General features: G+C 37.9%; 1 protein-coding gene across 6 annotated transcripts in view; it reads left to right on the top strand.

Moving 5' to 3' along the window:
* Positions 1 to 27,915, top strand: part of SEC24B (SEC24 homolog B, COPII coat complex component) — a 92,825-nt gene that overhangs the window by 35,645 nt on the left and 29,265 nt on the right. For 2 of the 6 annotated variants that reach the window (XM_021101680.2, XM_021101679.2), the window contains exons 4-6: positions 1,782 to 1,886; positions 23,740 to 23,820; positions 26,826 to 27,049. In XM_021101680.2, the coding sequence (XP_020957339.2) occupies positions 1,782 to 1,886; positions 23,740 to 23,820; positions 26,826 to 27,049 (410 nt within the window). Of the gene's footprint in view, positions 1 to 542; positions 1,470 to 1,781; positions 1,887 to 23,739; positions 23,821 to 26,825; positions 27,050 to 27,915 lie in introns of those variants that run through there. The other 4 variants (XM_021101682.2, XM_021101681.2, XM_084973226.1 and 1 more) reach the window with 3 other exon arrangements.

Here is a 27,915-nt window from a genome sequence, read left to right as displayed (position 1 = left end):
TAAATTGAAAAACTTCTTTTCTATAGGATCTTTTTTATTTAGGTTTAATTATAAACTTAATTTAACCTAAGGTCTAAAATTAGTTAAATTTTCATCTTAACTAGGCTTTTGTTAGAGGAACGTGCCACTCTGAATTTGGTCTTTCAAGGTATCAGGTTTATTTTTTTGTGTTGCCTGAACTTATTTTACATTGATTTTTTTTTTCCCTTCTCAGATGAATTTGTGAAAATTGCTGTTTCATCTGTATTTAAAATATGTTTCACCAAAGCTAGCAGATTTTTCCATGACTTTAGAGTCATGAGGACCAAAGCTTCACTTATATACAGTTTAACCTTTGCTCTCTCCTAAGTTCAGATTTTACTCTTTAATAGCTTTTTTCTTACTATAGACATGAGTTATATTTATCCATACTAATTAAAAAGACCACCTGGAAAAAAACAAAGAGCATCAGAGGAGTACCACATGATTTTTTGGTGAGCGAGGGTTTTATTTTGCTTCCAGTATTATGAAATATTTTTGAAAATGCATACTATGTTTCTGGGTTTTATTTTGTTTTTTCTTTTTTCTTTTTTCTTTTTTTTTCAAATTGAGCTATAAGATTTTTTCCTTACAAGGATGTTTATTCTTATTCATGAAGCACTTGAATTTTTAATTATTTTCCCTCTTAAAAATGTTGTGGTAGAGTTCCCGTTGTGGCGCAGTGGAAATGAATCGGACTAGTATCCACGAGGATACAGGTTCTCCCTGGCCTGGCTCAGTGGGTCGGGGATCTGGCATTGCCATGAGCTGTGGTGTAGGTCACAGAGATGGCTCGGATCCCGTGTTGCTGTGGCTGTGGTGTAGGCCAGCATCTGTAGCTCCAATTTGACCCCTAGCCTGGGAACCTCCATGTGCCTCGACAGCAGCCCTAAAAAGCAAAAAAAAAAAAAAAAAAAAAAAAAAAATTGTGGATGTTAATTTTTGTCTTGATTTTGCTAAATTAAGTACTAAAAATAAGAAATCAACTTTTTTTTTTTTTAAACAGAAAATACAGTTACCAGTTGTTGTGCCTTTTCCACAGACTCTCCCTTCTCTTGCTGTATCTCACACTGAGGACCATCTCATTCACCTACTTCAGACTCACGTGTAGGCCATAGGTGATGCTGAGATGATTGACCATCTCAGAAAATTCACTTTTCTGTGCCTGTCTCACTCGCAGGACCTCAGTTCATGTCTTCTTCCCCCGCCCCCTTTTGAGGAGTTGCTGCGTGCAGAGAACTGTGCTAAATACAATTCTCTTCTTTAACTGTCATTCTTTTTCCGTTATGAGAACTGAGCTACCATCAGGGTGGCATTGGGGAAGGAAGGTACCAAGTATCTGTCTGTGTCTCAAATGCTGTGTAAATTCACTTCAGTAGAAATGATCACTGCTCACCGAGAAGGTACAGCCCCAAAGGAACTAGACCACAAGGGCCCCAAGGTCAAAGAAGGTAAACATGTATAGAGCTCAGTAAAATGTTCAGCGAACATCAGTGCAGTTTCCTAAATATTATCAGTGTAAGGCATGGTACTGGTGTTACACTTAAACTGGTTAGTTCATATTAAGGCTGCTTTTACTAAACTGCTTTGCAGAGATTTTCTAACGGTTCCAGTTTTGATAGTAAATTTGCTAATATTAATGTGCATGCTGGGATGTTCTTTGGAATGTCAGAGTTCTTTCTCACTTTTGATGCAATGTCAAAATTTTATTTCTCATCTTTCCTGTTGGTTTGACGCTTGTGTTTGTGCTTTCCACTTTACAGGCATGCAGTATGGTGAATATGTTAATAATCAAGCTAGCTCCGCACCAACTCCCTTGTCATCAACTTCCGATGATGAGGAAGAGGAGGAGGAGGATGAGGAAGCAGGTCTGCTTTAGCTTTACACCAGTTCTTGATCTTTTCCTACCCAAGGTTTTTGGGTTTTTTTTGTTTTATTTTATTTTATTTTTATGTCCCTAGTCTCACTCGTCTTTAAAAAAAAAAAAGCGATGTCTTTGCAGATTTAGTTCAATAAACTTGCTTGGTTTGGGTTATAGAAGGTTGGGTCACTTGAAATGAAGTGTTTTGCTTGTTTATTTGTTTTGTTTTTTCTCCTTTGTTCATCTTTACCATTGTGTGAGCAACAATACATGTTTCATGATGATAGAGAGCTTCTTTTAGAAATGCATTTTCTCTCATGCACATGCAAAAGAATGAGTCCTTACTGAAGCTTTTGGCTGATACTGTTTTAGCACCCTTTAGGAATACCGTTTTATTTTCTTCTTTGCATGCTACTCCATTCGAATCAGAATGAATCATATGGATTTTATGAAAGTGATAGAGAAGTAAGACAATGTTTCTTTGAGGTCCTTGTGGCCCTTCTTGTCACATATTTAGAAGAGCCCAAATTTATCGTTATTTCCCTGCTTCATGAAGTAGTCGTTCACATCTGCAAGGAGAAGAAATCGTATATGTGATTATGTGTTGCAGCCTCTTTAATACCTTTTTTTTGCCTATGATAAGTAGAACACAGCTGAATATTAAGTAGTTCAGATTCTTCATTAATTCTAATAGTTTAAGACTGAACCATTAAGTAATGATCTTTCAGGTTATATATGACCATGATTCTCCTGTTATGCTTAAGTGGAAGGATTTACTTTATAAATAATCTGTTTAAACATTCCATTTCCTCTGGCTTCTAAAAAATATCCAAATCCTTATGCATGATTTGGGGGAGGGTGAAAATTGAGGGGCCCAGATAGAGAGTAATTCTCCTGTCTTAAACATGTAAATACCTGTTTATCTTTCTGAATTTGGGGTAATTTTTAATTTTATATAATTTCAGTCTTTTTTTTTTTTTTTTTTTTGTCTTTTGTCCTTTTAGGGCCACACCCATGGCATATGGAAGTTCCCAGGGTAGGAGTCCAGTCAGAGCTGTTGCTGCCGGCCTACACCACAGCCACAGCAGTGCCAGATCCAAGCTGCATCTGCAACTTACACCACAGCTCACAGCAACGCCAGATCTTTAATCCACAGAGCGAGGCCAGGGATCGAATCTGCAACCTCATGTTTCCTAGTCAGATTCTGTTTCCTCTGCTCCAGGGCAGGAACTCCTTTCATTTCAATCTTGAAGAGTTTCAAGAAGAGTAAAAGAAACTCCCATATACACTTTACCAAGATAATCCTTTTTCATCCCATTTGCTTCTATCTATATACATTTTTTTCATAATTTGAATGTAAGGTGGAAATATCATGAACTTTTATCTCTAAATATTTCAGTATGTATTTCCTGCCTGTAAAGACAATGTCTTACATAACATAAACACAGTATAGTTATCAGTAAATTTAGCACTGATACAGTAATAGCTGTTACACAGTATGTAGTCAAATCTGAACAATTATCTCAGTAAGTTTTTTTTTTTTGTTCTTTTTTTTTAAGGGCTGCACCCATGGCATATGGAGGTTCCTGGGCTACGGGTTGAATTGGAGCTGTAGCTGCCAACCTACACCACAGCTCACGGCAATGCCGGATCCTTAACCCACTGAGCAAGGCCAGGGATTGAACCTGTGTCCTCATAGATGCTAGTCAGATTCATTTCCACTGAGCCGCGATGGAAACTCCCAGATCTTTTTTTTTTTTTTTTTTTTGTCTTTTTGCCATTTTTTGGGCTGCTCTTGCGGCATATGGAGGTTCCCAGGCCAGGGGTCGATCACAGTTGTAGCTGCTGGCCTACTCCGGAGCCACAGCAGCGCAGGATCCGAGCCGCGTCTGCGACCTACACCACAGCTTACGGCAACGCCGGATCCTTAACCCACTGAGCAAGGGCAGGGATCAAACCCGCAACCTCATGGTTCCCAGTCAGATTCGTTAACCACTGCGCCACCACAGGAACTCCCCGGATCTTTTTTCAAAAACATTTTTTATTGTAGTTAATTTACAATGTTCTCTCAATTTCTGCTGTACAGAAAAGTGACCGAGTCATACACAATATCCCCCATCTAGTTCCATTCCAAGTGACAAGATATAGTTCCCAGTGCTATACATCAGGATCTCATTGATTTTCCACTCTGAATGCAATGGTTTGCAGCTGCTAACCCCAAACTCCCAGTCCATCCCATCCCTTCCCCCTTCCCCTTTGGCAACCACAAGTCTGTTCTCCATGTCCATGAGTTTGTTTCTTTTCTGTAGATAGGTTAATTTTTGCCATATATTAGATTCCAGATATATGTGTTATATGGTTTGTCTTTCTCTGTCTGACTTAGTTAGTTCACTTAGTATGAGAGTCTCTAGTTCCATCCATGTTGCTGCAAATGGCGTTATTTTGTTCTTTTTTAATGGCTGAGTAGTATTCCATTGTGTATGTATACCACACCTTCTTAATCCATTCATCTGTTGATGGACATTTAGATTGTTTGCATGTCTTGGCTATTGCGAATGGTGCTGCAGTGAACATAGGGGTGCATGTATCCTTTTCAGTGAAAGTTTTGTCTGGATATATGCCCAGGAGTAGGATTGCTGGATCATATGGTAGTTCTATATTTAGTTTTCTGAGTGATGTTTAGCATTTTTTTCATGTGCCTATTGGCCATCTGTATGTCTTTGGAGAAATGTCTAGTTAGGTCTTCTCCCCGTTTTTCAATTGGGTTGTTTTGTTGTTATTGTTTTTTGTTGAGTTGTATAAGTTTGTATATTTTAGAGATTAAGCCCTTGTTGGTTGCATCCTTGAAAACTATTTCCTCCCGTTCCATAGATTGTCTTTTTGTTTATTTAGGGTTGCCTTTGCTGTACAAAAGCTTTTAAGTTTGATTAGGTCCCTTTGGTTTAATTTTGTTTTTATTTCTATTGCCTTGGGAGACTGGCCTGAGGAAACATTCGTACAGTTGATGTCAGAGAATGTTTTGCCTATGTTCTCTTCTAGGAGTTGTAGAGTCCCTTATATTACATTTAAGTCTTTAAGCCATATTGAGTGTATTTTTGTGCATGGTGTGAGGGTGTGTTCTAGTTTCATTGATTTACATGTAGCTGTCCAGTTTTCCCAGCACCACTTGCTGAAGAGATTGTCTTTTTCCCATTTTATGTTCTTGCCTCCTTTGTCAAAGATTAATTGACTGTAGATGTCTGGGTTTATTTCTGGGTTCTCTATTCAGTTCCATTGATCTGTATGTCTCTTTTTAGACCCCTAGCTTGGGAACCTCCATATGCTGTGGGTGCAGCCCTAAAAAGGAAAAAAAGACCAAAAAAAAAAAAAATGTCCTCTAATTTTCTTTTTTGTTAGTATCTTTGGATTTGGTTATTAGGGTGTTGGTGGCTTCATAGAAAGTCTTTGGGATTATTCCTTCTTCAGCCTTTTGGAAAAGTTTAAGAAGGATGGGTATAAGTTCTTTGTATGTTTGGTAGAAGTCACCTGTGAAGCTATCTGGTCTTGGACTTTTGTTTGTAGGGAGTGTTTTTTATTACTATTCAATTTCATTTCTAGTGGTAGGTCTGGTCAGGTGATCTGTTTCTTCTTGATTCAGTTTCGGTGGGCTGTATGTCTCTAGAAAGTTGTCCATTTCTTCTTAGTTGTCAAATTTGTTGGCATATAATTGTTCATAGTATGCTTTTATGTTTTTTTGTGTAAATGTTTCTGTAATATCTGTTGAGATTTCTCCTTTCTCATTTCTTATTTTGTTTATTTCAGTTCTTTCTCACCTCTTTTTGGTGAGTCTCGCCAGAGGTTTGTCGATTTTGTTTACCCTTGCAAAGAACCAGCTCTTGGTTTTATTGGGTTTTTTTTCTTTTGTTTTTTGACTCTCTACTTCATTGATTTCCTCTCTGATCTTTATGATTTCCTTCCTTCTACTGACTTTAGATTTTGTTTGTTCTTCTTTTTCTAATTCTTTTAGGTGGTAGGTTAACTTGTTTTTGTTTTTAATGATTTTTATGTTTTCCATTATAGTTGGTTTACAGTATTCGGTCAGTTTTCTACTGTACAGCAAAGTGACCCAGTCACACATACATATATTCAGTCTTTTTCTCACATTGTCTTCTACCATGCTCCATCACAAATGACTAGATACAGTTCCCAGTGCTATACAGCAGGATCTCATTGCCTGTCCACTCCAAATGCAATAGTTTGCATCTGTTAACCCCAAATTCCCAGTCCATCCCACTCCCTACCTCAATTAACTTGTTGATTTGAGATTTTTCTTCTTTTTTCAGTAAAGCCTGAATCTCTGTGAACTTCCTTCTAAGAACTGCTTTTGCAGCATCCCATAGATTTTTGAATGATTGTGTTTTCATTATCTTTTGTCTAAAGGTATTTTTTAATTTCTCTTTTGATTTCCTTATTGACCCATTGGTTTTTCAGTAGCATGTTATTTAGTCTCCATGTAGTCAGTTTTTTCTCATTTCTTTTCCTGTGGGTGATTTCTAGTTTAATGCCATTGTGGTCAGAGAAGATACTTGAAATAATTTCTATACTCTTAAATTTGTTAAGGTTATTTTTGTGCCCCAATATGTGGTCAGTCGTTGAGAATGTTCCATGTGCACTTGAGAAGAATGTATACTCTGATTTTATGGGATGTAATGTCCTGAAAATGTCAAGTCTAACTTTTCTATTGTGTCATTTAGGATCTCTGTTGCCTTATTGATTTTCTGTGTAGAGGATCTGTCCGATGATGTGAGTGAGGTGTTAAAGTCTGCTACTATTATTTTATTCCCATCGGTTTTTCCTTTTATGTCTGTTAGTATTTGTTGTATGTGTTTGGGGGCTCATATTTTAGGGACATATATATATATTGACGAGTATAATAGTCTCCTCTTCAATTATTGAATTGATCCTTTTATCATCATTAGTATCCTTCTTTGACTTTATGTCTTTTTTGTTTTTTGTTTTTTGCTTTTTGCTTTTTAGGGCCGTACCCACTGTATATGGAGGTTCCTAAGCTAGGGGTTGAATCGCGAGCTGTAGCTGCTGGCCTACACCACAGCCACAGCAACGCAGGATCTGAGCCATGTCTGCAACCTACACTACAGCTCATGGCAGCGCCAGATCCTTAACCCACTGAGCAATGCCAGGGATGGAACCTGCAACCTCATGGTTACTAGTTGGATTCATTTGCTCTGTGCCACAGCGGGAATTTCTGTCCTTTGTTTTAAACTCTATTTTGTTTGATATGAGTATTACAGCTTTTCCTGCTTTTCCTGAGTATTCCTGCTTTTCCTGTTGTTTCCATTTGCATGAAATATCTTTTCCATCCCCTCACTTTCAGCTTATATGTGTCCTTTGCCCTAAGTTAAGTCTCTTGTAGGCAGCACATTGTAGGCTTCTGTTTTGTTTTATTCAGTCTGCCACTATGTGTCTTTGATTAGAGCATTCAGTCTGTTGACATTTAAGGTAATTATTTATAAATATTTATTTATTCCATTTTAAACCTGTTTTCCAGTTGAGTCTGTTTTTCTCCTTTGTTCCTTTCTTTTTTTGGTTAGATGATTTCCTTTTACTTTATGCCTGTGTCCTCTTCTTTTTCATTTTTGTGGAGATATTTTGGTTTTGATTTGTAATTGCCCTGTTTTTTAAGTATGTTAACCCCTTTCTATATCTGCTTGCTTTAGCTTAATAGTCATAGAGGTTCAAACACATTCTTTAAAAAAAGGGTCTAGATTTTCTTATTTTCTTTCCCCATATTTTATGATTTTGATGTCTTTTTTTAACATCTTCATGTTTATCCTTTTGTTGTTCCTTATGTTTATTGTTGCTTTTACAATAGGTCTTTTTTTTTTTTTTTTTTTTTTTTTTTTTCCTTTTAGATCTGTTTACTGGCTTATTTAAGTGATTACTTTCCAGTTGTGATTTCCTCCATCCTATTCGTCCTTCTTTTTTATTTAGAGGAGCCCTTTCAGTATTTCTTTTAGAATGGGTTTGGTATTGCTGCACTCTTTTAGTTTTTGTTTTTTGAAGAAGTTTCTTTATTTCTACTTCTATTTTAAATGATATAAATACTGGGTAGAGTATTCTAGGCTGCAAATTTTCCCCTTTTAGAACTTTGAATATATCCTGCCACGCTTTTCAGGCCTGTAGTATTTCTGTAGAGAAATCAGCTGATAGCCTTATGGGGGTTCCCTTATAATTAACTCTTTGTTTTTCTCTTGCTGCCTTTAGAATCCTCATCTTTATCTTTTGCCATTTTTACTATGTCTTGGTGTGAACTTGTATGGTTCAACTTGTTTGGGGCCTTCTGTGCTTCCTGTAACTTAAATTCTGTTTACTTTAGATTTGGAAAGTTTTCAGCCATAATTTCTTCAAATATATTTTCAATCCCCTTTTCTTTTTCTTCTTCTGGAATCCCTATTATGCGTAGATTGGCCTGCTTTATATTGTCCCATAGATCTCTTATATTACTTTCATGTTTTTTCATTTGGTTTTCTATCTGCTGTCCTGATTGGGTGATTTCCATTATTCTGTCTTCCAAGTCGCTAATTTGTTCTTCTGCTTTATTCATTCTGCTCCTCAATGCCTTTAACTCAGCTTGCATCTCTGCAAATGAATTTTCTAATTTTTCTTGGCTCCTCCTTATATTTTCTAGTTCTGTTCTAAAGGAATCTGCATTACTGTTCATATCTGCTCTGAAGTCCTTCAGTATTTTCACTGTCTCCTTTTTGAACTTGGTTTCTGTTGGACTACAGAGGTCTGTTTCATTGTTTGCTTCTACAGATGAATTCTCCTGTCCTTTTATTTTATTTATTTTTTTTTTTTGTCTTTTGTCTTTTTGTCTTTTGTTGTTGTTGCTATTTCTTGGGCCGCTCCCGCGGCATATGAAGGTTCCCAGGCCAGGGGTTGAATCAGAGCTGTAGCCACCAGCCTACGCCAGAGCCACAGCAACGCAGGATCCGAGCCGCGTCTGCAACCTACACCACAGCTCACGGCAATGCCGGATCGTTAACCCACTGAGCAAGGGCAGGGACCGAACCTGCAACCTCATGGTTCCTAGTCGGATTCGTTAACCACTGCACCACGACGGGAACTCCCTCTCCTGTCCTTTTAACTGGGAATGGTTCCTGACCTTCATTTTGCTTATATTTTTCTTATTCTGTGAGTTTAGTCTTGGAGGGCTGTTTATATGCAAGAGTACCCCTGGGTATTTTGTTAGGGCTTACTATTTATTTTTGGTGTGAGGGCTGCTTTTGGTTTGGATGCTTGCTGTCTCTTTCCTCAGTGCGAGCAGGCTAGTATCCCCTTGATAGGGTGTTGTGTGTGCTTCCAGGGAGATGGTGCCAATGGGTGGGGCTAGTAGCCACTGCCTGGTTGCTGGGCCCTTGACAATGTCACGGACCCATGGGGAGGTGGCACAAGCCACTCCTAGTTTCAGGGCCCTGGGAAGTGGCAATGACCCTCAGTCAGGTGCAGATGGCACCCTGAGCATTTGGCAGTGGCAGCAGCAGAGTGTGTGTGTTCTCAGGGGAGTGAGAGTAACAATGGGTAGTGCTTGGTTGTAGTGCCCTCCATGCAGACCTCTGAGATGACTGGGGCTGCAGGTAGTGCCTGTTCACGGACCCCCTCATGGTGACAGGCCATGCCTACCTCTGGAGTCCAAGATGACTGCAGTGGTTTGCCCCTACCACCTGTAGACCATGAAAGAGGCACCCCGTTGCATGTAGCCTGAACTAGAGAGGCCCCACTGTCCTTATCCTGCACAAGAAGCACTCAGCCACCTGTAGCCCACACAAGGGGAGCCTTACTGCCCCTAGTCTGTGCCAAAGGTGTCTCACCCTCCAAGAGTCCACACATGTGTGGAGAAGGATATTCATTCTTTTGACGGTCTACACCTCTTCCACTCACCCTCCCCAACAATGGTGCCTTGGTTCTCCTGTGGGCCGAGGCCTTCTCCTGTGCTCCCTTGGCTATGGCACTCTGCTCTCCAGCCCTTTGTGCACTGCTCTCTAGCGCCTCAGGCTGTCTCCGCACAGCCAACTCTGGTCCTCTCCCTGGAACTGACCTCCAGATCCTGAGTCTCAGCACCCAGTCCCCACCTGAGCATCTCAGGCTGTGGTGTCTGGGTGTGATGGTACCGATGGTTTGTGTGGCTCTCTCTACTTTGCCATCCTCAGTCTGGCTGCTGTGTTTTTCTCTGAGGTCCCTATGTCTTGGCTGATGTCCCCGTCAGGTGGCTTCCCAGGGTGTGGGTTCCTTTCCTGTTTCACAGCTCTTTCTCAGGAGTGCTAGTCCTGTCCTGCTTCCTTTTCTCTCTCACTTTTCCCTTTTGTTCTACCTGGTTATGTGTAGGGTTTCTTGCCCATTTTTTGGAGGTGTAAGCTCTTCTGTAGATGTTCTGAGTGAATTGTTCTACATGTAGATGGGGTTTTTTTTTAATGTGTTTGTGGGAGAAGGTGAGTGCCATGGCTTACTCCTCCGCCATCTTGATCCCAATTCTCTCAGTAAGATCTTTTATAGCTATTTCCATGGCCCAAGATCCAGTCCAGCGTCATGCAGTGAATTTAGTTGTCATTTCTCTGTGGACTCCTTCAACCTGGAACAGTCTCTTAATCTTTCTTTCTCTTCCTTGACTTTGACATTTTTGAAGAATACAGGCCAGTTAATTTGTAGAATATCCCTCAGTTTGAGTTTATCTGATATATAGTTGTGATTAGATTTGAACCATGTATTTTTGGCAAGATAATCACTGACGTAATGTTGTGTTGTGTTCTGGGCACATTTCTATATGAGGGATGTGATACTGATTTGTTCCAATACTTATGATGTTAAGTTTGATCACTTGGTTAGGATGGTGTCTGCCAGGTTTCTCAACTGTGAAGTTATTTCTCTTTTCCCATGAAATTAATAAGTAATTTGTGGGGAAGTTCTTTGATACTATGTAAATATTTTCTTCTGTATTAAAGTCACACATTAGTTTGAGCATTCATTGGTGATTTTCTAGTTTCAACATTCCTTCTTTATTTATGAGTTGAGGTTTCATTGTATAGAAGCGCTTTCCCTTTTCCCTTGTTAATTTCTCTGGGTTCATACCGACTATGTTCTTATTTTATTCAGTGGGTAATAATCCATTAATATCATCAGTTATTTTGATAGCAACTTGTCCTAAACCTGGCCATTGGCAACTCCTTCAAGCTGTCTTTTTTAAATGTTCTCCTGAATCTTTAAGCATTTTAAGGCTTCAGTGAGATGTTCCTAGCTCATTTTTTAGGTAGACAGCTGCAAGCCATGATGAGCCATTTCCTTTAGCCCTAGTAACAATAGTAGAGAAGGATATTTTAGACATCAAGATCTGATTTTAGTATCTAATCATGGCTACTGATATGTCATTGCTCCCAGGCCCTGGGTTATATTTTAATGTATATATTATTCGGATCCTGGAGACATCTAACTTTTTAATTCTATGATCCTTATTTTGTACATTTCAAAATGTGTTATTTTGTGTAATGTTATTTATCAGCCTAAATTACCCCCCCCCTTTTTTTCTTGTGTTTTAGGGCCATACCCACAGCATATGGAGGTTCCCAGGCTAAGGGTCAAACTGGAGCTACAGCTGCCAGCCTATACCACAGCCACAACAATGCAAGATCCAAGTTGTATCTGCGACCTGCACCACAGCTCAGGGCAACGCCAGATCCTTAACCCACTGAGCTAGGCCAGGGATTGAACCCGCAACCTCGTGGCTCCTAGTTGGATTTGTTTCTGCTGCACTATGACGGGAACTCCAAATTACTCCCATTTTTGTTCTGCTTACAGTTAGGTGCAGTGGTTCAAAATGCCATTTCCTTAGACTGGAAAAAAACTTGGGAAATCAAAAAGACTTAGCATTTATGGCTTTTCTCCTATCACCTTATCTTATTTAACTACTTTTTTTTCTTGAATACGTTGCAGATTAAAAGCTCCTAAACTCTTAACTTTGTTTTAAATAACATCTCACATTTTTGAGAACTGCCTGTATGCCAGTTGCAGCACTAAAGAGCTAAAAAGCCAAGGGTTTTGTGTCATTTCTTGTAGATTCAAATCCTCATTTTAACACTTAACACTTTGTGACCTTAAACAAGTTTCTTAGACTCAATGAGTCTCACCTGTAAAATGGGAATAGTAATAGTAACAATTACATATGGTTGTTTTGGGGATTGAAGGTATTCTTTGTAAAGAGCTTAATGCTCCTAAATAGCAGAATGAGAATCAAACTGGTGCCTCTGTGTGCAGAGAGGCTTGAAGAGGAAAATCTTCATCTCCTAAAGAGAACACAAAGCCCTGGAGTCGAGGGTCTAAACAGCATATGGCAGTGGTCCCCTCAGTATTATCTCCTTAATTATCTTTCTCCTGTGCTGTTTTTATTAAAAAATGCAGCAAAATAATAAGACTATACTATGGACATTTTTACTAGGATCCTGGTATTCCTTCTTCATGGTTTGTTTAAAAAAAAAAATCTTATTTTGGTTGATTGCAAAGTCTTCTGAGTGAGAAGAAAGAAAACATGGAAAGAACATCTAGCTTTAAAATGAATTTTAGTCTTAGTTTTTTAACCCTGCTCAGTTACAAAATTTTTTTCATTTGTAAAAAGGTAAAAGAAAGTGGCTCAAATTGGTATGGAGATTGCATATAAGTATTTATCAAGTAGAGATTTTTGCAGTGCTGTAGTTTTGTTTTTTGTGGGGTTTTTTTGTTTTTTCCTTTCTTAGGATAGCACCTGCAGCATATGGAAGTTCCCAGTCTAGGAGTCAGATTGGAGCTGCAGCTGCTGGCCTATGCCACAGCCACAGCAATATCAGATCCAAGCCACCTCTGCGACCCACACCACAGCCCACAGCAACACCAGATCCTTAACCCACTGAGTGAGGCCAGAGATAGAACCCACATCCTTATGGATACTAGTCAGGTTTGTAACCTGCTGAGCCACCATAGGAACTCCTGTGGTGCTCTATTTTTGAAGCATTTCAGTTGTATTCATTCTCTGTAATTATGAGATTCTTATGTGTTTAGTTTATGTGGAATTGTTCTCCAATTTTGGAAAAAAAATGTATTAAACAGTAATGAAATACCAATTAGCAGGTTAGGAAATCAGTGATGTATTTTTCTTTAGCATTATGGTGGAAGTAATTGTCCATGTACTTAGCTTTTCATTTATTGAAGATTAGGATTTCCGTAACAGCAGGCCTATCCAGAAGTCAAGTACAGGGATATTTATTTAAAACTTTTGGTTTCAAAAGCAAACTTTGATTTCAGTTCTAATTTTACATTAAACCATCTAATTATATTTTGCAGATTACATGCTACAAATAGGCTTCCCTTTTAAAGTTTCCTCATTAACTGCACACTTGGAAACTAAAATAGGATTTTATACTAGAGACAGTCTTATGTTTTGTTGGAAGCTTCTAACATTCAGAATTGTTGGAGAATAAATGTAAAATTAAAGAAAGTTTGAGCAGATAACGAACTATTAGTTTCCCATAATGGTTATATCTTAAATTCTTCACTAAGTTTGTTCAGTCACAGCTACTCACGCCGTCACTTGGTGGTAGTGTGAGCCTCTCCTTAGTTTTAGCTACAGGACTGAAGACAAGTTAGTGCTGTCATACTTGAACTAGTAAGGGATACTTTCTTGGAAATGGAAGTGAAAGGGAATAAGCAATGAAATAAAAATTGAGAGATGAAAGTGAAAGGGGGGAATAAAAAACCCAAGACTAATATCAGTGGTAGTCCCTGGGAGACACCGAGCTAATGGTCTGTCACCTGCACAGAACTCTCAGCTGCCTTTCCTCTAGGGGATTGTCAGGTTGGGACGAGGCCAGAGGACAATAGGAAGTGCTCTCTCAAGGCTCTGGTAATGGGACAGCTTGAAGCTGTATTTCGTAAATGATGTTAGAAAAGAACTTTTGATTTTTCATGATGAGTTTTAAGATGCTAATCAGTTTTTATTTGTCTTTCACACAAACTAATAGTAGTTATTCGGTGCCAGGCGCTACATCAGAGATAGTGATGTGTTTATGGCTTGCTTGGGCATTTTATTTATTTTTATTAATTTTGTCCTTTTAGGGCCACACCCACGGCATATGGAAGTTCCAGGCTAGGGATTGAATCAGAGCAACAGCTGCAGGCCTACCCCACAGCCACGGCCACACCACACCAGATCTGAGCCACGGCTGTGACATGCACCACAGCTTGCGGCAGTGCTCCTTCCTTTAACCCTCTGAGCAAGTCCAGGGATAGAACCCGCATCCTCAGGGATACTAGTTGGGTTTGTGACCTTCTGAGCCACAATGGGAACTCCTTGCTTGGGCATTTTAAAGGTAAGGTTGTATTTGGATTTAGAATGAGTTAAGTCAACTCCTATAGATAACAGGACAGTATTGGCCTATTTTTCTCTAACTTCCAAAGAAAAAAATTCCTTTTTTTTTTTAAAGTTCATGTGTATGATACAGTATTATTAACTATAATCATTATGCTATACATTAGCTCTCCAGATCCCTAGAATTTTGTAACTGAAAGACTGTACTCTTCAATCAACATCTTCCCTTTTCCTCCACACCCACCTCCCACCAAACAAAATCCTTAAGAGAGTTCAAATCTATCTTTCTCTTTAACTAATGTAATATTTGATTATTTTAACAAGTGAGTATCTTTCAGCTAAATTCAGTACATATTTAATGTATTTTAAAATTTTTAGAAGTTGAACATGTCTCAAGGATCTGTGAATGATGTAGCAAAATATCCAAGCCATTAAGAAAAGTATTAGTCTGAGGAGTTTTAGTATTCATATACATTAAAAAGAAAATATGGTAATATATTTGCAGGTGGTACCTGTTACCTGAGTATCTGACTTGTAGATATCCTGCATATATGATTGCTATAGTTGGAAATCCTAACTTCTGTACATTGAGAGAAGACATAATATTAGGGCTACAGCAAAAGATTTGGGTACCAGCATCCAAGTTAGAATTTAGAGGGCACTTTCAAATAGAAATAGTTTTAAAATGGTGATTGGATGTCTAGGCTAGCCCCAATACTAATTAATTAAAAATATTAAATATTTGCAAATGCTTTATTTTTTCCAACTGGTCATAAATATATAGGATTTAATCAGTAGTATGGATTATGGGTTTTATAAGTGCATATGAAATAGCTTAGGATAATAAGTACCTGTTACTTCATTATTTCTCTGAAAAAGTGTGTTCTGAGTTCTGAACAACCAATTTATAAACAGATTAACAATGCCCTATTGGTGAACTTGATTAAAAACCCAAGAAGCTCACAGTCTGGTTTGGAATGGAGAACAAAATTAGTAAGTCCTCTGTTACTCACAGTGTTATAGGAATACATAGGAGAATCTGGAACCAGACGTAGGGTCAGATGACAATATTCTCCTTAGGGGACAGGTGGGGGAACCGAACTGAACCAAAAGAAGAACTTGGAATTGAGCAGGAAGGGATTTGGGGAGAGGAAGAGACACTTTGTAAGACAAAGCAAGAAGCTTGAGAGACGGTGGTATGTTTGGGGAAGTTTAGTGAGCTTGGAGACCTGTGGTTTGCAGAGGACAGTGTCAGGAAGAATTAAATGAGATTGGGCAGGACAACTGGGTAAGATTTTAAGAACCTTGCATTTCTTAGTAAGGAGTTTGGATTGTATTTCAAGGTAGTGAGGAGTTGCTGAAGAAATTTACATTGGAAAAATAACCAAATTTGCATTTTAGAAATTCTAATTTATTTTGCATTTACAGAAAGATTGGTTGGAGCTAGATTTTTGGAATAAGCCAGTGAGAAGTAAGAGTTCACTGAGTTAGCAGGAAGATTGGAGGCAGGGAGAATATTGGCATGGTATAACAGAAGACGGGAACCATTTTTAGAAATCAAAAGTAAATGGATCAGCAATGATAAATGTTAAGGAAAGTTTGGTTGAAGTCCGAGAACAAATGATTAACATTATCAGTCAGGAGGTTCTTATCCTGTTCTTTCTTTCCTCCTCACATATGGGTGCTGTTTTAGGAGAGGGAAGAGAGAAAATGAAGAACGTTTCCTCAGTCTCTGGCTGGTACCTGTTTAATTTATTTCTGCTGTTCTGTTTAATCTTAACGTTAGCCGTATGGAGTGGGTATTATAAAATCTGTTGTTACCAATAAGAAATGATTGAGAAAAGTTAGGAGTCTGGTCCATTTTCTCTCAACTGGTAAATCGTAGAGCTGGAATTTGACTTATATACTTTTTCCATGTTGTGTGCAAGTTATGAGGAAATCTCAGATTATCTGGTTAGTTTCAAGTGTGCAGTGCTAGTACGTGCATTAGACTTGGTTGACCGAGAGAGAGAAAGGCTTATTTCCTTTTTAGAAGGCTTCAGTGCATCCTGATGTGTCTTCCCCTCCTTCACAGCTTGTGAGCTTTTCTCTGATCTAGTCTCCTCCTCCTTTAGATTCGGCTCTCTTTCTTTTCCTCTGTCCCCTTTTCTTCTCTCCGAGTGTGACAAGGAGCCAGTAAAATAGTGAGGGGAAATGCTTCCCAAGAACTGCATTCGCACTTACTCTCCATTTGTGCTCAGAATATTATTATCATCAATTGTAGTGTGAAGTGACTCAGGTGAACTGGACCTATCTAAGGTTTAAGAGTGGCCAGAAGGACCAAAGCTTCTCATTCAACTAAAACCAACTTGTATGCAGAAAGCGTTATGTTGCTTGGTATTGTGGTTTCAAAGATCAATACAGTAGCCTAGCTGCCTCTATATACGCATAATATATATTGCAGGGAAGCAGATACTGCATATGATTATAGTACAGCTTGAAAAATAGAATAATTCAGCATTGAGAAAATGCTATTACATAGGAAAGGAAATGATTTTCCATGGGCTCATCAGAAAGGTTTTGTGAAAGGTTTGAAATTTGAAGGATGAGTAGGAAATTGCTGTGCAGAAAAAAGGAAATGTGGCTGCTGCTTCTTTGTTTTCTTTTTTCTTTTTATGGCCGCACCCATGGTACATAAAAGTTTTCAGGCTAGGGGTTTTCAGAGCTGCGCCTGCAGGCCTCCACCACAGCCACAGCAACACAGGATCCAAGCCACATCTATAACCTGGACCACAGCTTGCTGCTGTGCCAGATCCTTAACCCACTGAGCAAGACCAGGGATCAAACCCACACTCTCATGGATACCGGTCAGGTTCTTAACCCACTAAGCCACAATGGGAACTCCAGAAATCTTGGCTCATTTAGGCTGTGTACAGTGCATAACACATAACAATGGTGTATTGAGATGAAAAATGAGAAGTTTAGTGTGACCATGGGAGGGAAGATGGTACAGGAACAGGTGGGAGATGGAGATTAAAAAGAAAATGGAAGCCAAAATTTGAAGTTTTTTTTATGATAGTTCAAAAGCATTTAGACCTCATTCTGTAAGATGGTAGGAGAATTAGTGAAGGTATTTTTAAGTATATTAAGGATATTGACATATGTTTCATAATGTACTTTAAAAAAAATACCATTTTAATGTGTGTTGGCTGTGATGGCAGAACCTAATTAGAATTTGAACATAAGTTTTAGCAAAGGTTGAGTCTGTTTAGTGGTTCATTTGGATTTATAACTTTAATAGTTGCTTTAGTATTTTAATAAGTTCAAAGTAGAGATTTGCATTTGTTCTTTTCTTCTGAAAGTGAATTGTAACCTAGCAGGTTTCAAATTATCCAAGAAATAAAATAGAATGTTTCTATCAAATTTATACTTTAAAGTTTGTTACTATAGCATTATGATTAAAATGGGCATTAATATTTGATTTGACATGAAAGAAGCTAAACAGTGTAATTAGTAGTATGTTCTTTGAAATAATTTGATATGTGTGAGTAGTCTTTTATATGTGAACTTAAATTTTTTTCAAGAATAATTATTTCCATATACTTACATTTTAAAACCAGATTCCACGTTTAAGTAATATCATAAGGTATTTGTCTTTCTTTGTCTGATTTCACTCAGTATAATATTCTCTAGGTCCATCCATGTTACTGCAATTGGAAATAGTTCATTCTTTTTTATGGCAGAATAATGTTCTAGTGTGTGTGTGTGTGTGTGTGTATGCATATATACCATTATATTTATACACACACACGTGCGCACACACGTGCAACTTCTCTTTAAGCCAGTTGTCTGTTGATGGACACTTGGATTGTTTTCATGTCTTGCCTGTTGCATAGATAAAGGCACCACAGTTTATGTGCTGCTGTGAACACTGGGCTGCATATATCTTTTCAAATTAGATTTTTTTGTTTTTTTCTGGCAATGGGATTGTTGGATCATATGATAGCTCTGTTTTTACTTTTTAGGGAACCTCTGTGCTATTTGACATAGTGGTTGCACCATTTTACATTCCTACCAACAATGCACAAAGGTTCTCTTTTTCTCCCCACCCTCTGCAGCATTTATTATTTGTATACTTTTTGATGATGGCTATTCTGATAGTGAGAGGTGATACCTCACTGTGATTTTGATTTGCATTTCTCGAGTAATTAGCAACATTGAGCATATGTTCATGTGCCTGTCGACCATCTGTAGAGCTGTTTAAGCTGTTTGTGTCTTTTGTATATTAACCCTGTGGCAGTCTCATCATTTGCAGATACTTTCTCCCATTGCATAGGTTGTCTTTTTGTTTTGTTGGTGGTTTCCTTTGCCGTGCAAAAGCTTTTAAGTTTGATTAGGCCCCATTTATTTATTTTTGCTATTATGGTATTTTTTTTACCAGCTCATTTATTGAGATACAATTCACATAGCATAAATTCCACTCATTTAAATTGTACTATTTGGGAGTTCCCTTTGTGGCTCAGTGGTTAACGAATCTGACTAGGAACCATGAGGTTGTGGGTTCGATCCCTGACCTCGCTCAGTGGGTTAAGGATCCTAAGGATCCGGCATTGCCGTGAGCTGTGGTGTAGGTCGCAGACACGGCTTGGATCCCGTGTTGCTATGGCTCTGGCATAGGCTGGCAGCTACAGCTCTGATTAGACCCCTAGCCCGGGAACCTCCATGTGCTGCGAGTGTGGCCCTGGAAAAACACCCAAAAAAATAAAATAAAATAAAATAAAATTAAATTAAATAAATAAATTGTACTATTTGGAATTTTTAAAAATATATTGACAAAGTTCTGCAACCATCACTGTGTAATTCTGACATTTTCATCACCCCATGATAGAAACTCCATACGTTTTAGCAGTCACTTCTTAATCTTACCCCCTCACCTCCCACATACAGGCTTAGCACCACTAAACCACTAATCTACTTTTTGTCTCTACAGATTTAGCTGTTTTGAACCTTTCACATAAGTAGATCATTTACTATTTGGTTTTTGTGACCAGCTTCTTTCTCATCATAGTATTTTCAAGTTTCATCCACGTTATGATGTGTATAAATCCTTTGTTCCTTTTTATTACCAAGTGATACCCCATTGCATGGATATGTCTCACATTTTATTTTTCCATTTATTAGTTGTTGGACCCTTGGATTGTTTCCCCTTTGGGACTGTTATGAATCAAGCTTCTGTGAACATTCATGTACAGTTATTTGTGGGATGTATGTTTTCATTTCTCTTGAGTGGAATTGAGTCATATAACTCTGTGCTTAAGCTTTTGGAAAACTGTCAGACTGATTTTCAACATAGTTCCAACACTTTGCAATCTAATGAAAGCTTCAGTTTCTCCACATCCTTGCCAAAATGTTCTGATTTCTATGTTTTTAATTATAGCCATCCTAGTGGATGTGAAATGGTATCTCATTGTGGCTTGGTTTTCACTTCCAGAATGGCTGGTGATGTTGAGCATCTTTTCTTGTGCTTATTAGCTATTTATCTTTTTTGGAGAAATGTGTTTAGATCTTTTGCTTATTTTTAATCTGGTTACTTGTCTTTTTATTGTCGAATTGTAAGACTGGTGTAAATATTCTGGATACTAGATCCTTATTAGCTGTATGATTGGCAGATATATTCCTTCATTCTGTGAGTTACGTCTTTACTTACATGATGGTGTCGCACATTTCGATGAAGTCCAGCATATCTGTTTTCTTTCTTTGGCTGCTTGTGCCTTTGATGTCATATCTAAAAATTCATTGCTTTGATCCAAAGTCCTGAAGATTTGCTCCTGTGTTTTAAGAGTTTTAGTGCTTACATTTAGGTTTATGATCCAGTTTGAGTTCAACTTAGTATATGCTATAAGGAAGGGGTCTAACTTTTCATCCTCCTGCATGTGGCTGTCTAGTTGCTCCAGCACAATTTTGTTGAAGAGAATCTTCTTTCCCCATTGAAATGTCTTGGCATATTGGTTTGCTTTGTTTTGAGGTGAAATCTACATAACATAAAATTAACCATTTTAAAGTGTACAGTGGCACTTAGTATATTCAGTGTTGTGCAGCCACTACCTCTGTCTAATTCCATCATTTGGGTCGTTGCATAGTCACCACTTCTGTCTAGTTCTAACTTTGTAAATGTACTGAACTAGAAAGAACTGAACATTTTCATCATCCAGAAGGAAAACTGTACCTTAAGCATTACATTTCTTAATTTCCCCCTCCTCTTAGCCCCTGGCAACCAATCTACTTTCTGTCTCTATAGATTTACCTATTTTGGATATTTTATATGAATGAAATCGTGTTACACATTCATGAAATCATGAATGTGTTTGGCTCCTTTCACGTAATGTGTTTTCAAAGATCATTCATATTGTAGCCTGTGTTAGTACTTCATTTCTTTTTACAGCTGAATAATACTCCATTATATAGATATACCACATTTGTTTATACATTCATCTGTTGATAATATTTGGATTTTAATGTATTGTTTTTAATGCTATTACCTCAAGACTTTTGACCTTATAGTTCTTTAGTTATAAATTCACAAATACAAGGAACAAAAAGAGCCATTGTTTCCCATTCTTAATTAAGCGTAATGATATGTATATGAAATAATTTTCTATTTACCACCGAGAAAGTATTTAGTGTGTATTAGTATCTTTCACCTATTGTTTATTTTATAAACATCATATTTTATAATTGCTTCATATCCACTGTCTCATGTAAGCATCACACAGGGCATTTAAAAAATTGTTCTCATTTTGCAGGAGAGAGTATTATTGATGTTTGTCACTTACGCAGAGTTATTAGCAGTTAAATAAGAGTCCAGTGTGACCACAGTCTTTTGCCTCCAGTTCATGTTCTTTACTGATAATGAAGTGTTCCTACACAAAAATCTGTAGCTCTTATTCCCTGAATTAATACAATGAATTCTTGTGGTTAACCAAAATTATTCAGTGAGAGGTAATTATGCATACCTATTCTTTTTATATCACAATTGAAAATTAATCTAAAATGTAGTTTGAACTCCAGTTATGATACTGGTGTTAAGAGCTAGGGATCGCCTTTGTACCACAGAATTTGTCTTATGATGAAAAAGACTACCATCTCTAACACAAGGGCAGGGCCATGTGCATTTTCAGTTTTGTTTTGTGTTTGTTTGTTTTTTTAAGTTTTATTGCAGTATAGTTAATTTATAAGGCTGTGACAATTTCTGCTGTATAGCAAAGTGACCCAGTCATACATATACACGTATCATTGCTTCTCAGATTCTTTTCCCACATAGATTATCACAGTGTACTGGATAGAGTGCTCTGTGCTATACAGGCAGGTCTCCATCGGCCAGTCGTTCCATATACCTCAGTGTGCACATACCAATCCCAGATCTGCAGACCATCCCTCCCACTGCCCCTGTCACCTATCCCCGTTGGTAACCATAAGTTTCTCAAAGTTTGTGAGTCTGCTTCTGTTCTGCAAATAAGTTCATTTGTATCTTTTTTTAGATTCCATATATAGGTGATATCATATAATGTTTGTCTTTCACCTTCTGACTAACTTCACTTAGTATCCATCCATGTTGCTTCAAATGGCCTTATTTCATTCTTTTTTATGGCCGAGTAATATTCCATTGTACATGTGTACCACATCTTCTTTATCCATTCCTGTGTTGCTGGACATTTAGGTTGTTTCCATGTCTTGGCTATTGTAAATAGTGCTGCAATGAACATTGGGTGCATGTATCTTTTCTTTTTTAAATTTTTTACTATGATTAATTTACAGTGTTCTGTCAGTTTCTGCTGTACAGCAGAGTGACCCAGTTATTTATTTATGTATTTACATTCTTTTTCTCACATTATCCTCCATCATGTTCCATCACAAGTGATTAGATATATAGTTCACATGCTATCTTTTTGAATTGTGGGTTTCTTCAGATATATGCCCAGGAGTGGGATTGCTAAATCGTATGGTGGTTCTATTTTTAGTTTTTTGAGGAACCTCCATATTGTTTTCCATAGTGGTTGCACCAAAGTACATTCCCACCAACAGTGTAAGAAGGTTCCCTTTTCGGAGTTCCCATCATGGCTCAGTGGTTAATGAATCTGACTAGGAACCATGAGGTTGCGGGTTCGATCCCTGGCCTTGCTCAGTGGGTTAAGGATCTGGCACTGCCGTGAGCTGTAATATAGGTCACAGACACAGCTCGGATCTCGCATTGCTATGGTGTAGGCTGGCAGCAACAGCTCTGATTAGACCCCTAGCCTGGGAACCTCCGTACACCGTGGGTGCCGCCCTAAAAGGACAAAAGACAAAAGACAAAAAAAAAAAAAAAAAAAAATGAAGGTTCCCTTTTCTCCACACCCTCTCCAGCATTTATTATTTGTCATTTTCAGTTTTATTCATCAGCAATACTCCAGCATATCTACCTAGAATAACTATGGGTTCTCAAGAAAATAGTTGTTGAGTAAATGAAGGAATGAGAGAAATATATTGTATGTTCTGCTGTCTGTGTGACATCACTAAATTCTACCATAAATTGCCACTGAACATTCCTGTTAATCTTACAAGTTTTGTGTGAATACATGTAATAAAAATTCTTATAGTCCCAAATTCCCAATCCCTCCCTTCCCTGGGATTAGTAGGTACAAACTAGTATATATAAGATGGATAAACAACTGGGGCTACTGTATAGCACAGATGACTGTATTCAGTATCCTGTGATAAACCATAATGGGAAAGAATATGAAGAAGAATATATATGGCTGAGTCACTTTGCTGTACAGAAAAAATTAACACTGTAAATCTACTATACCTCAATAAATTTTTTTTTTAAACTGACACATAGTCTGACACATATGTATCACATTTTATTCTTTGGTACCTTTTATTTGTTACTTTATTAAATATGGCAGGTACTCTTTAATCTTTATTGAGCAAGTGAGTAAACTGAGTCATAGAAAAGCTTAGGAACATGCTAGGTAGCAACCCAAGCCATAGATTCCTCTCTTAATGAAGGTTTCATACAGCCATGCTGAGTTATAGATAGAAGTCATTAAAATTTAATTATCTTAAAATAGCCTGATATTGATAAAAGCTATTTAATAGCTTGAGAATTGGTAGATCCAATCTTTGAGTGTGATTATATCAACATTTCTATCAAAGATTGATATTTTGTGTTTGACTACTTCTGAAGTTTGATGTATTTTCTTTTATATACCTTCAGTGTGTCTGATTGAATTTTATTCCACTCATCAGCTCCATATTCTTCACACTCACCCTCTCTTATTATCAGAAATTTATAAATGGTTTTTTACATGTCATTGAACATCAGTCATTTTGCATTTTTACTAGAGGCAGGAATTTTCCTAGATCAGCAAAACCTCTTTTTCAGAATTGCCAAAGGTTGCTTTAAGACACATGGTCATTTTAAACTTAGTAGGTATTTTGCTTTTCCTTTTAGGTGTTGACAGCTCTTCTACCACAAGCAGTGCTTCTCCAATGCCCAACAGTTATGATGCCCTAGAGGGAGGCAGCTATCCAGGTAATTTGTTTTGTGCTTATTTGATGTTTATTTGAAAAGTTACCATCAGTTGCTTTCCAGACTATTAGCAGACTATTTTTAACAGAAAGGGGGATATCTTCCTGGTACTTCTCAGCCTTAATTTAAAGTGTAATTGTGTTATAATAACTATGGATGCTGTTTCTGGGAGGCCTAAGAAAAACTATTTTATTTTTGTTATGTTCTTTATCTTCTTCCTCTTTCTAAAAGATTTACTACTGAATAATTTTCTCTTTTCCCTTCCTTTTTATGCTAATAACTCCTTAAGTAAATTTTATATTTCTGTTCTCACGCATAGGTCCTTGAATTTCTTCCAACTAGCCCCTGAATATAAATAGTCTTTGACTCTTAACTCCCCTATGGCTCCTGGCTGCCTCCACCAGGTAAATAGATTAACCAGCTTGGGGGTAGCTTTTGGAGGCATTGCTTTTAACCATATCTGGAAGTAACCTAACTTTTATAACAAATAGTTATTTCCTTGTGGTATTTTATACTGTGATCTTCCTTATTTACCTCTCTCCCATCACCCACAACCTGACAGCCACACCCAGCCTCCTCCTCTCTCTTTTCTTTCTCAGGATGCCAAACTTTAGGACTAACAGAACAAGTGATTTTGCTCTTCTCGTTATTTTTTATCACCTTGGTAATTATCCAGGATGAAGCTTAATTGAAGTTGGAGTGTGCTGAAATTACTGTCTTGCTATCACTGTTTTATGAACTAGTAGAAAATATTAATCTTCTTAGCTTAGTATAGAGTTTCCTTTTAATATGTCAACAGTACTCAAATAAGCTACTCAGTCTTTTGTGGTTAAGGATATTTTTCCCTAGAGATGTGTGTGTGTGTGTGTGTGTGTGTGTGTGTGTGTGTGTGTGTATGTGTAAGAAGTTACGAAGCATTCCAAAAGCGATTACCATTATCAGAATATTCTAAGAGAGTTACTTCATTCACTAAAAGATGAATACTATAGTATTTCATGAGCTTCACATTAACCTGAAGTAAAACATCCAGTGCGATGTAGTTAAAAGACTGTAGCCTTGGAGTTAAACCTTGTTGTGTTTGTCTGTATTCATTTCATCAGCAGATTTCATCTTGTTAACTATGCTTTGACAGTAATGACCTTGGGCATGTTTTCTAGCTTTTTATGCTGCACCCAAATTAAGAAAAGACAGGAACGTTGGTCACAGTAAGATTAAGTGAATTGAGAGTCTGTATGTGAGGTACTAGGTAGTAGATCTTAGAACTCTAGAAATGTATGAAACACTGTCCCTTTCTTAAAGGGGGGGAGGTTTAGCCCCTCATGCTTAGGACTCCAGTCCTTCCTTTAAGTGACCTTTCTACCTACCTTCCCATTGTGGTGAGGATAGACAAGCAGGATGTCTAAGGCTGTGACACTGCATTGAAGTTCTTGCCCATTTGAGAAGTCCAGGAGGTCACCAGAAAGCCAGTAATGCAGCATTTGCCTAATTAGTACAGGATGACAGACAACAGAATGTCTAGGGAAGTCTTTTCTTTTCTTTTCTTTTTTTTTTTTGTCTTTTTGCTATTTCTTGGGCCGCTCCCGCGGCATATGGAGGTTCCCAGGCTAGGGGTCCAATCGGAGCTATAGCCACCGGCCTACGCCACAGCCACAGCAACACGGGATCCGAGCCGCGTCTGCAACCTACACTACAGCTCATGGCAACGCCGGATCGTTAACCCACTGAGCAAGGGCAGGGATCGAACCCGCAACCTCATGGTTCTTAGTCGGATTCGTTAACCACTGCGCCACGACGGGAACTCCGGAAGTCTTTTCAAAATCAGAGCCAGCAGAGTCAGTAGGAAGATATGATTCCTCAATAAAGTTTTTTTTGGGCCACACTCAAGGCAAATGGAAGTTCCCAGGCCAGGGATCGAACCCACACCACAGCAGGGACACAAGCTGCTGCAGTGACAGCACTGAATCCTTAATCCACTCCACCACAAGAGAACACCCTCAATAATTTTTTTTTTTTTTTTCTCTTTAGGGCCATAATTGCAGCATATGGAAGTTCCTGGGCTAGGGGTAGAATCAGAGCTGCAGCTGAGACCTATATACCACAGCCGCAGCCACATCTGTGACCTACACTGCATCTTGCAGCAGTGCCAGATCCTTAACCCACTGAACAAGGCCAAGGATTGAACCCCGCATCCTCAATGATGCTGAGCCACAAAGGGAACTTCTCCATCAGTAAACTTAAGTTTATTAATTCAGGTGCTTTTAAGAAATTTTTTTTTCAGAGTCTGATTGGTAGTGAAGAAAATTTTTATATGAAAAATAAATTGAAATACATGTGTATTTTATGGACCTGACCTTAAAATAAGACTAGCAGTCTGCAGTCATGTTAATAATGGTTATGTTTAGTAGGATAATAGGCCCTCTTTTTGTTATTGTTCTTGTATATAATGATTATATTTTCTAGTTTTTTTTTCACAGTTTTAATCAAGTTTTAGTTTTTGTTTTAAATTTAAATAAAGGAAGAATATTCATTCATTAAATTTTATTCGGCCTCTATTCCATACCAGACACTGTTTTAGGAGCTGGACCCTATTCTACACCCTGTCTTTCATACTTTCACAGATTTGCTTCTGCAAATAAAGCCAACTTCTAGGGAATTATTTTTATATATATGTGATATATTTAATCTGTGTAAATATAAAGACCTTACCTGTTAAAAATACCAACTAAAGCATTTGTCAGTGAAATGATACAAAATGGAGTTTTTCTTGTAAATACTTTTTGTAAAATAAAGATGAGGTAGAAATGTGTGAAACAAGATTAGCAAAATATTGATTATTAAAGCTGACTGGTACATATGTGGGGTTTATTATTCTATTCTCTGAACTTTCGTATATGTTCAGAATTTCTCCTAATTAAAAGGTTTTTTTTTTTTTTAAAAAAGGAAGTGCCAAAAGTTATGGCTTAGCAAGGATCTTTCTGGAGTTAACACCATGATTTTCCCTTTGTTAGATATGCTTTCCTCATCAGCAAGCAGTCCTGCTCCTGATCCTGCTCCTGAAGCTGACCCTGCTCCAGCCCCAGCTCCTGCTGCTCCTCAGCCCTCAAAAACGGCCAAGCCATTTGGGTATGGCTATCCAACCCTTCAGCCTGGATATCAGAACGCTACAGCACCGCTTAATTCTGGAGTACCTCCCAGTGGCCCGGTATATTCTGGACTCCAGCAGTATGCTCAAGTATGTATGTAGTCATATAAAGACATCACATTTCTAAAAATTGTCAAACTCTTATCACTTCTGACAAATCCCCAGTGATTCAGATGAATTGTAGGTACGAATACGGATAAGCCTAGATGAGACATACGTAGAGTTTTGGGGGTTTTTTTTGGTCTTTTTAGAGCCACACCCACAGCATAGGGATGTTCCCAGGCTAGGGGTTTAATTGGAGCAGTTGCCGCCAGCCTGCACCACAGCCACAGCAACGCCAGCTCCTTAACCCACTGAGCAAGGGCAGGGATTGAACCCACAACCTCATGGTTCCTAGTTGGATTCGTTTCCGCTCTGCCACAACAGGAACTCTTACATAGAATTTGATTGCCATTTTTTGTGTGTGTGTGCTTACATAGAAAAAGATAAAAGGGATTAACTTTGGTTTTTCTTTCTGCATTGTACTTTTATTTTTCAAGATCTCTGCAATGTAAAGATATTAACTTTATGGTCAGGAGATTAAAGAAAATATTATTTAACTGTAAAATACTAAGCTGTTTTTTGCCTCAGAAAATGATAATGGTACACATGTGGTTAGGGATTTGGATTCCAGCTCTTAACTTGAAGACATCTCCATGACCTATAACTGAAATTGGTCAAAGTCTCCACATTTGTTCCTGATTACTGCATCCATACATTTGTTCACAATTACTGCTCTGACCAGTTTTGACTTGACCTTTCTTGGAGTGACCTCCTAAATACCATATCAGTTTAATAATAGGACAATAAGTATTTTACATTTACTGAGAAGATAATCAAATAAAAGGAAACAATTTAAATGGCAAGAGCATGCTAATTATAATAAAAAGCTGCTTAGTAGACTAACCTTTTAGGAA

This window comes from Sus scrofa, chromosome 8, assembly GCF_054392235.1.
Source record: "Sus scrofa isolate SSC_HxYL_T2T_F1_AM1 chromosome 8, Sscrofa_HxYL_maternal_Yorkshire_Landrace_v2.0, whole genome shotgun sequence".
Taxonomy (NCBI): Eukaryota; Metazoa; Chordata; class Mammalia; order Artiodactyla; family Suidae; genus Sus; species Sus scrofa.
The sequence above is the reverse complement of the archived record's forward strand: the minus strand, read 5'-3'. Positions and strand labels throughout refer to the sequence as shown.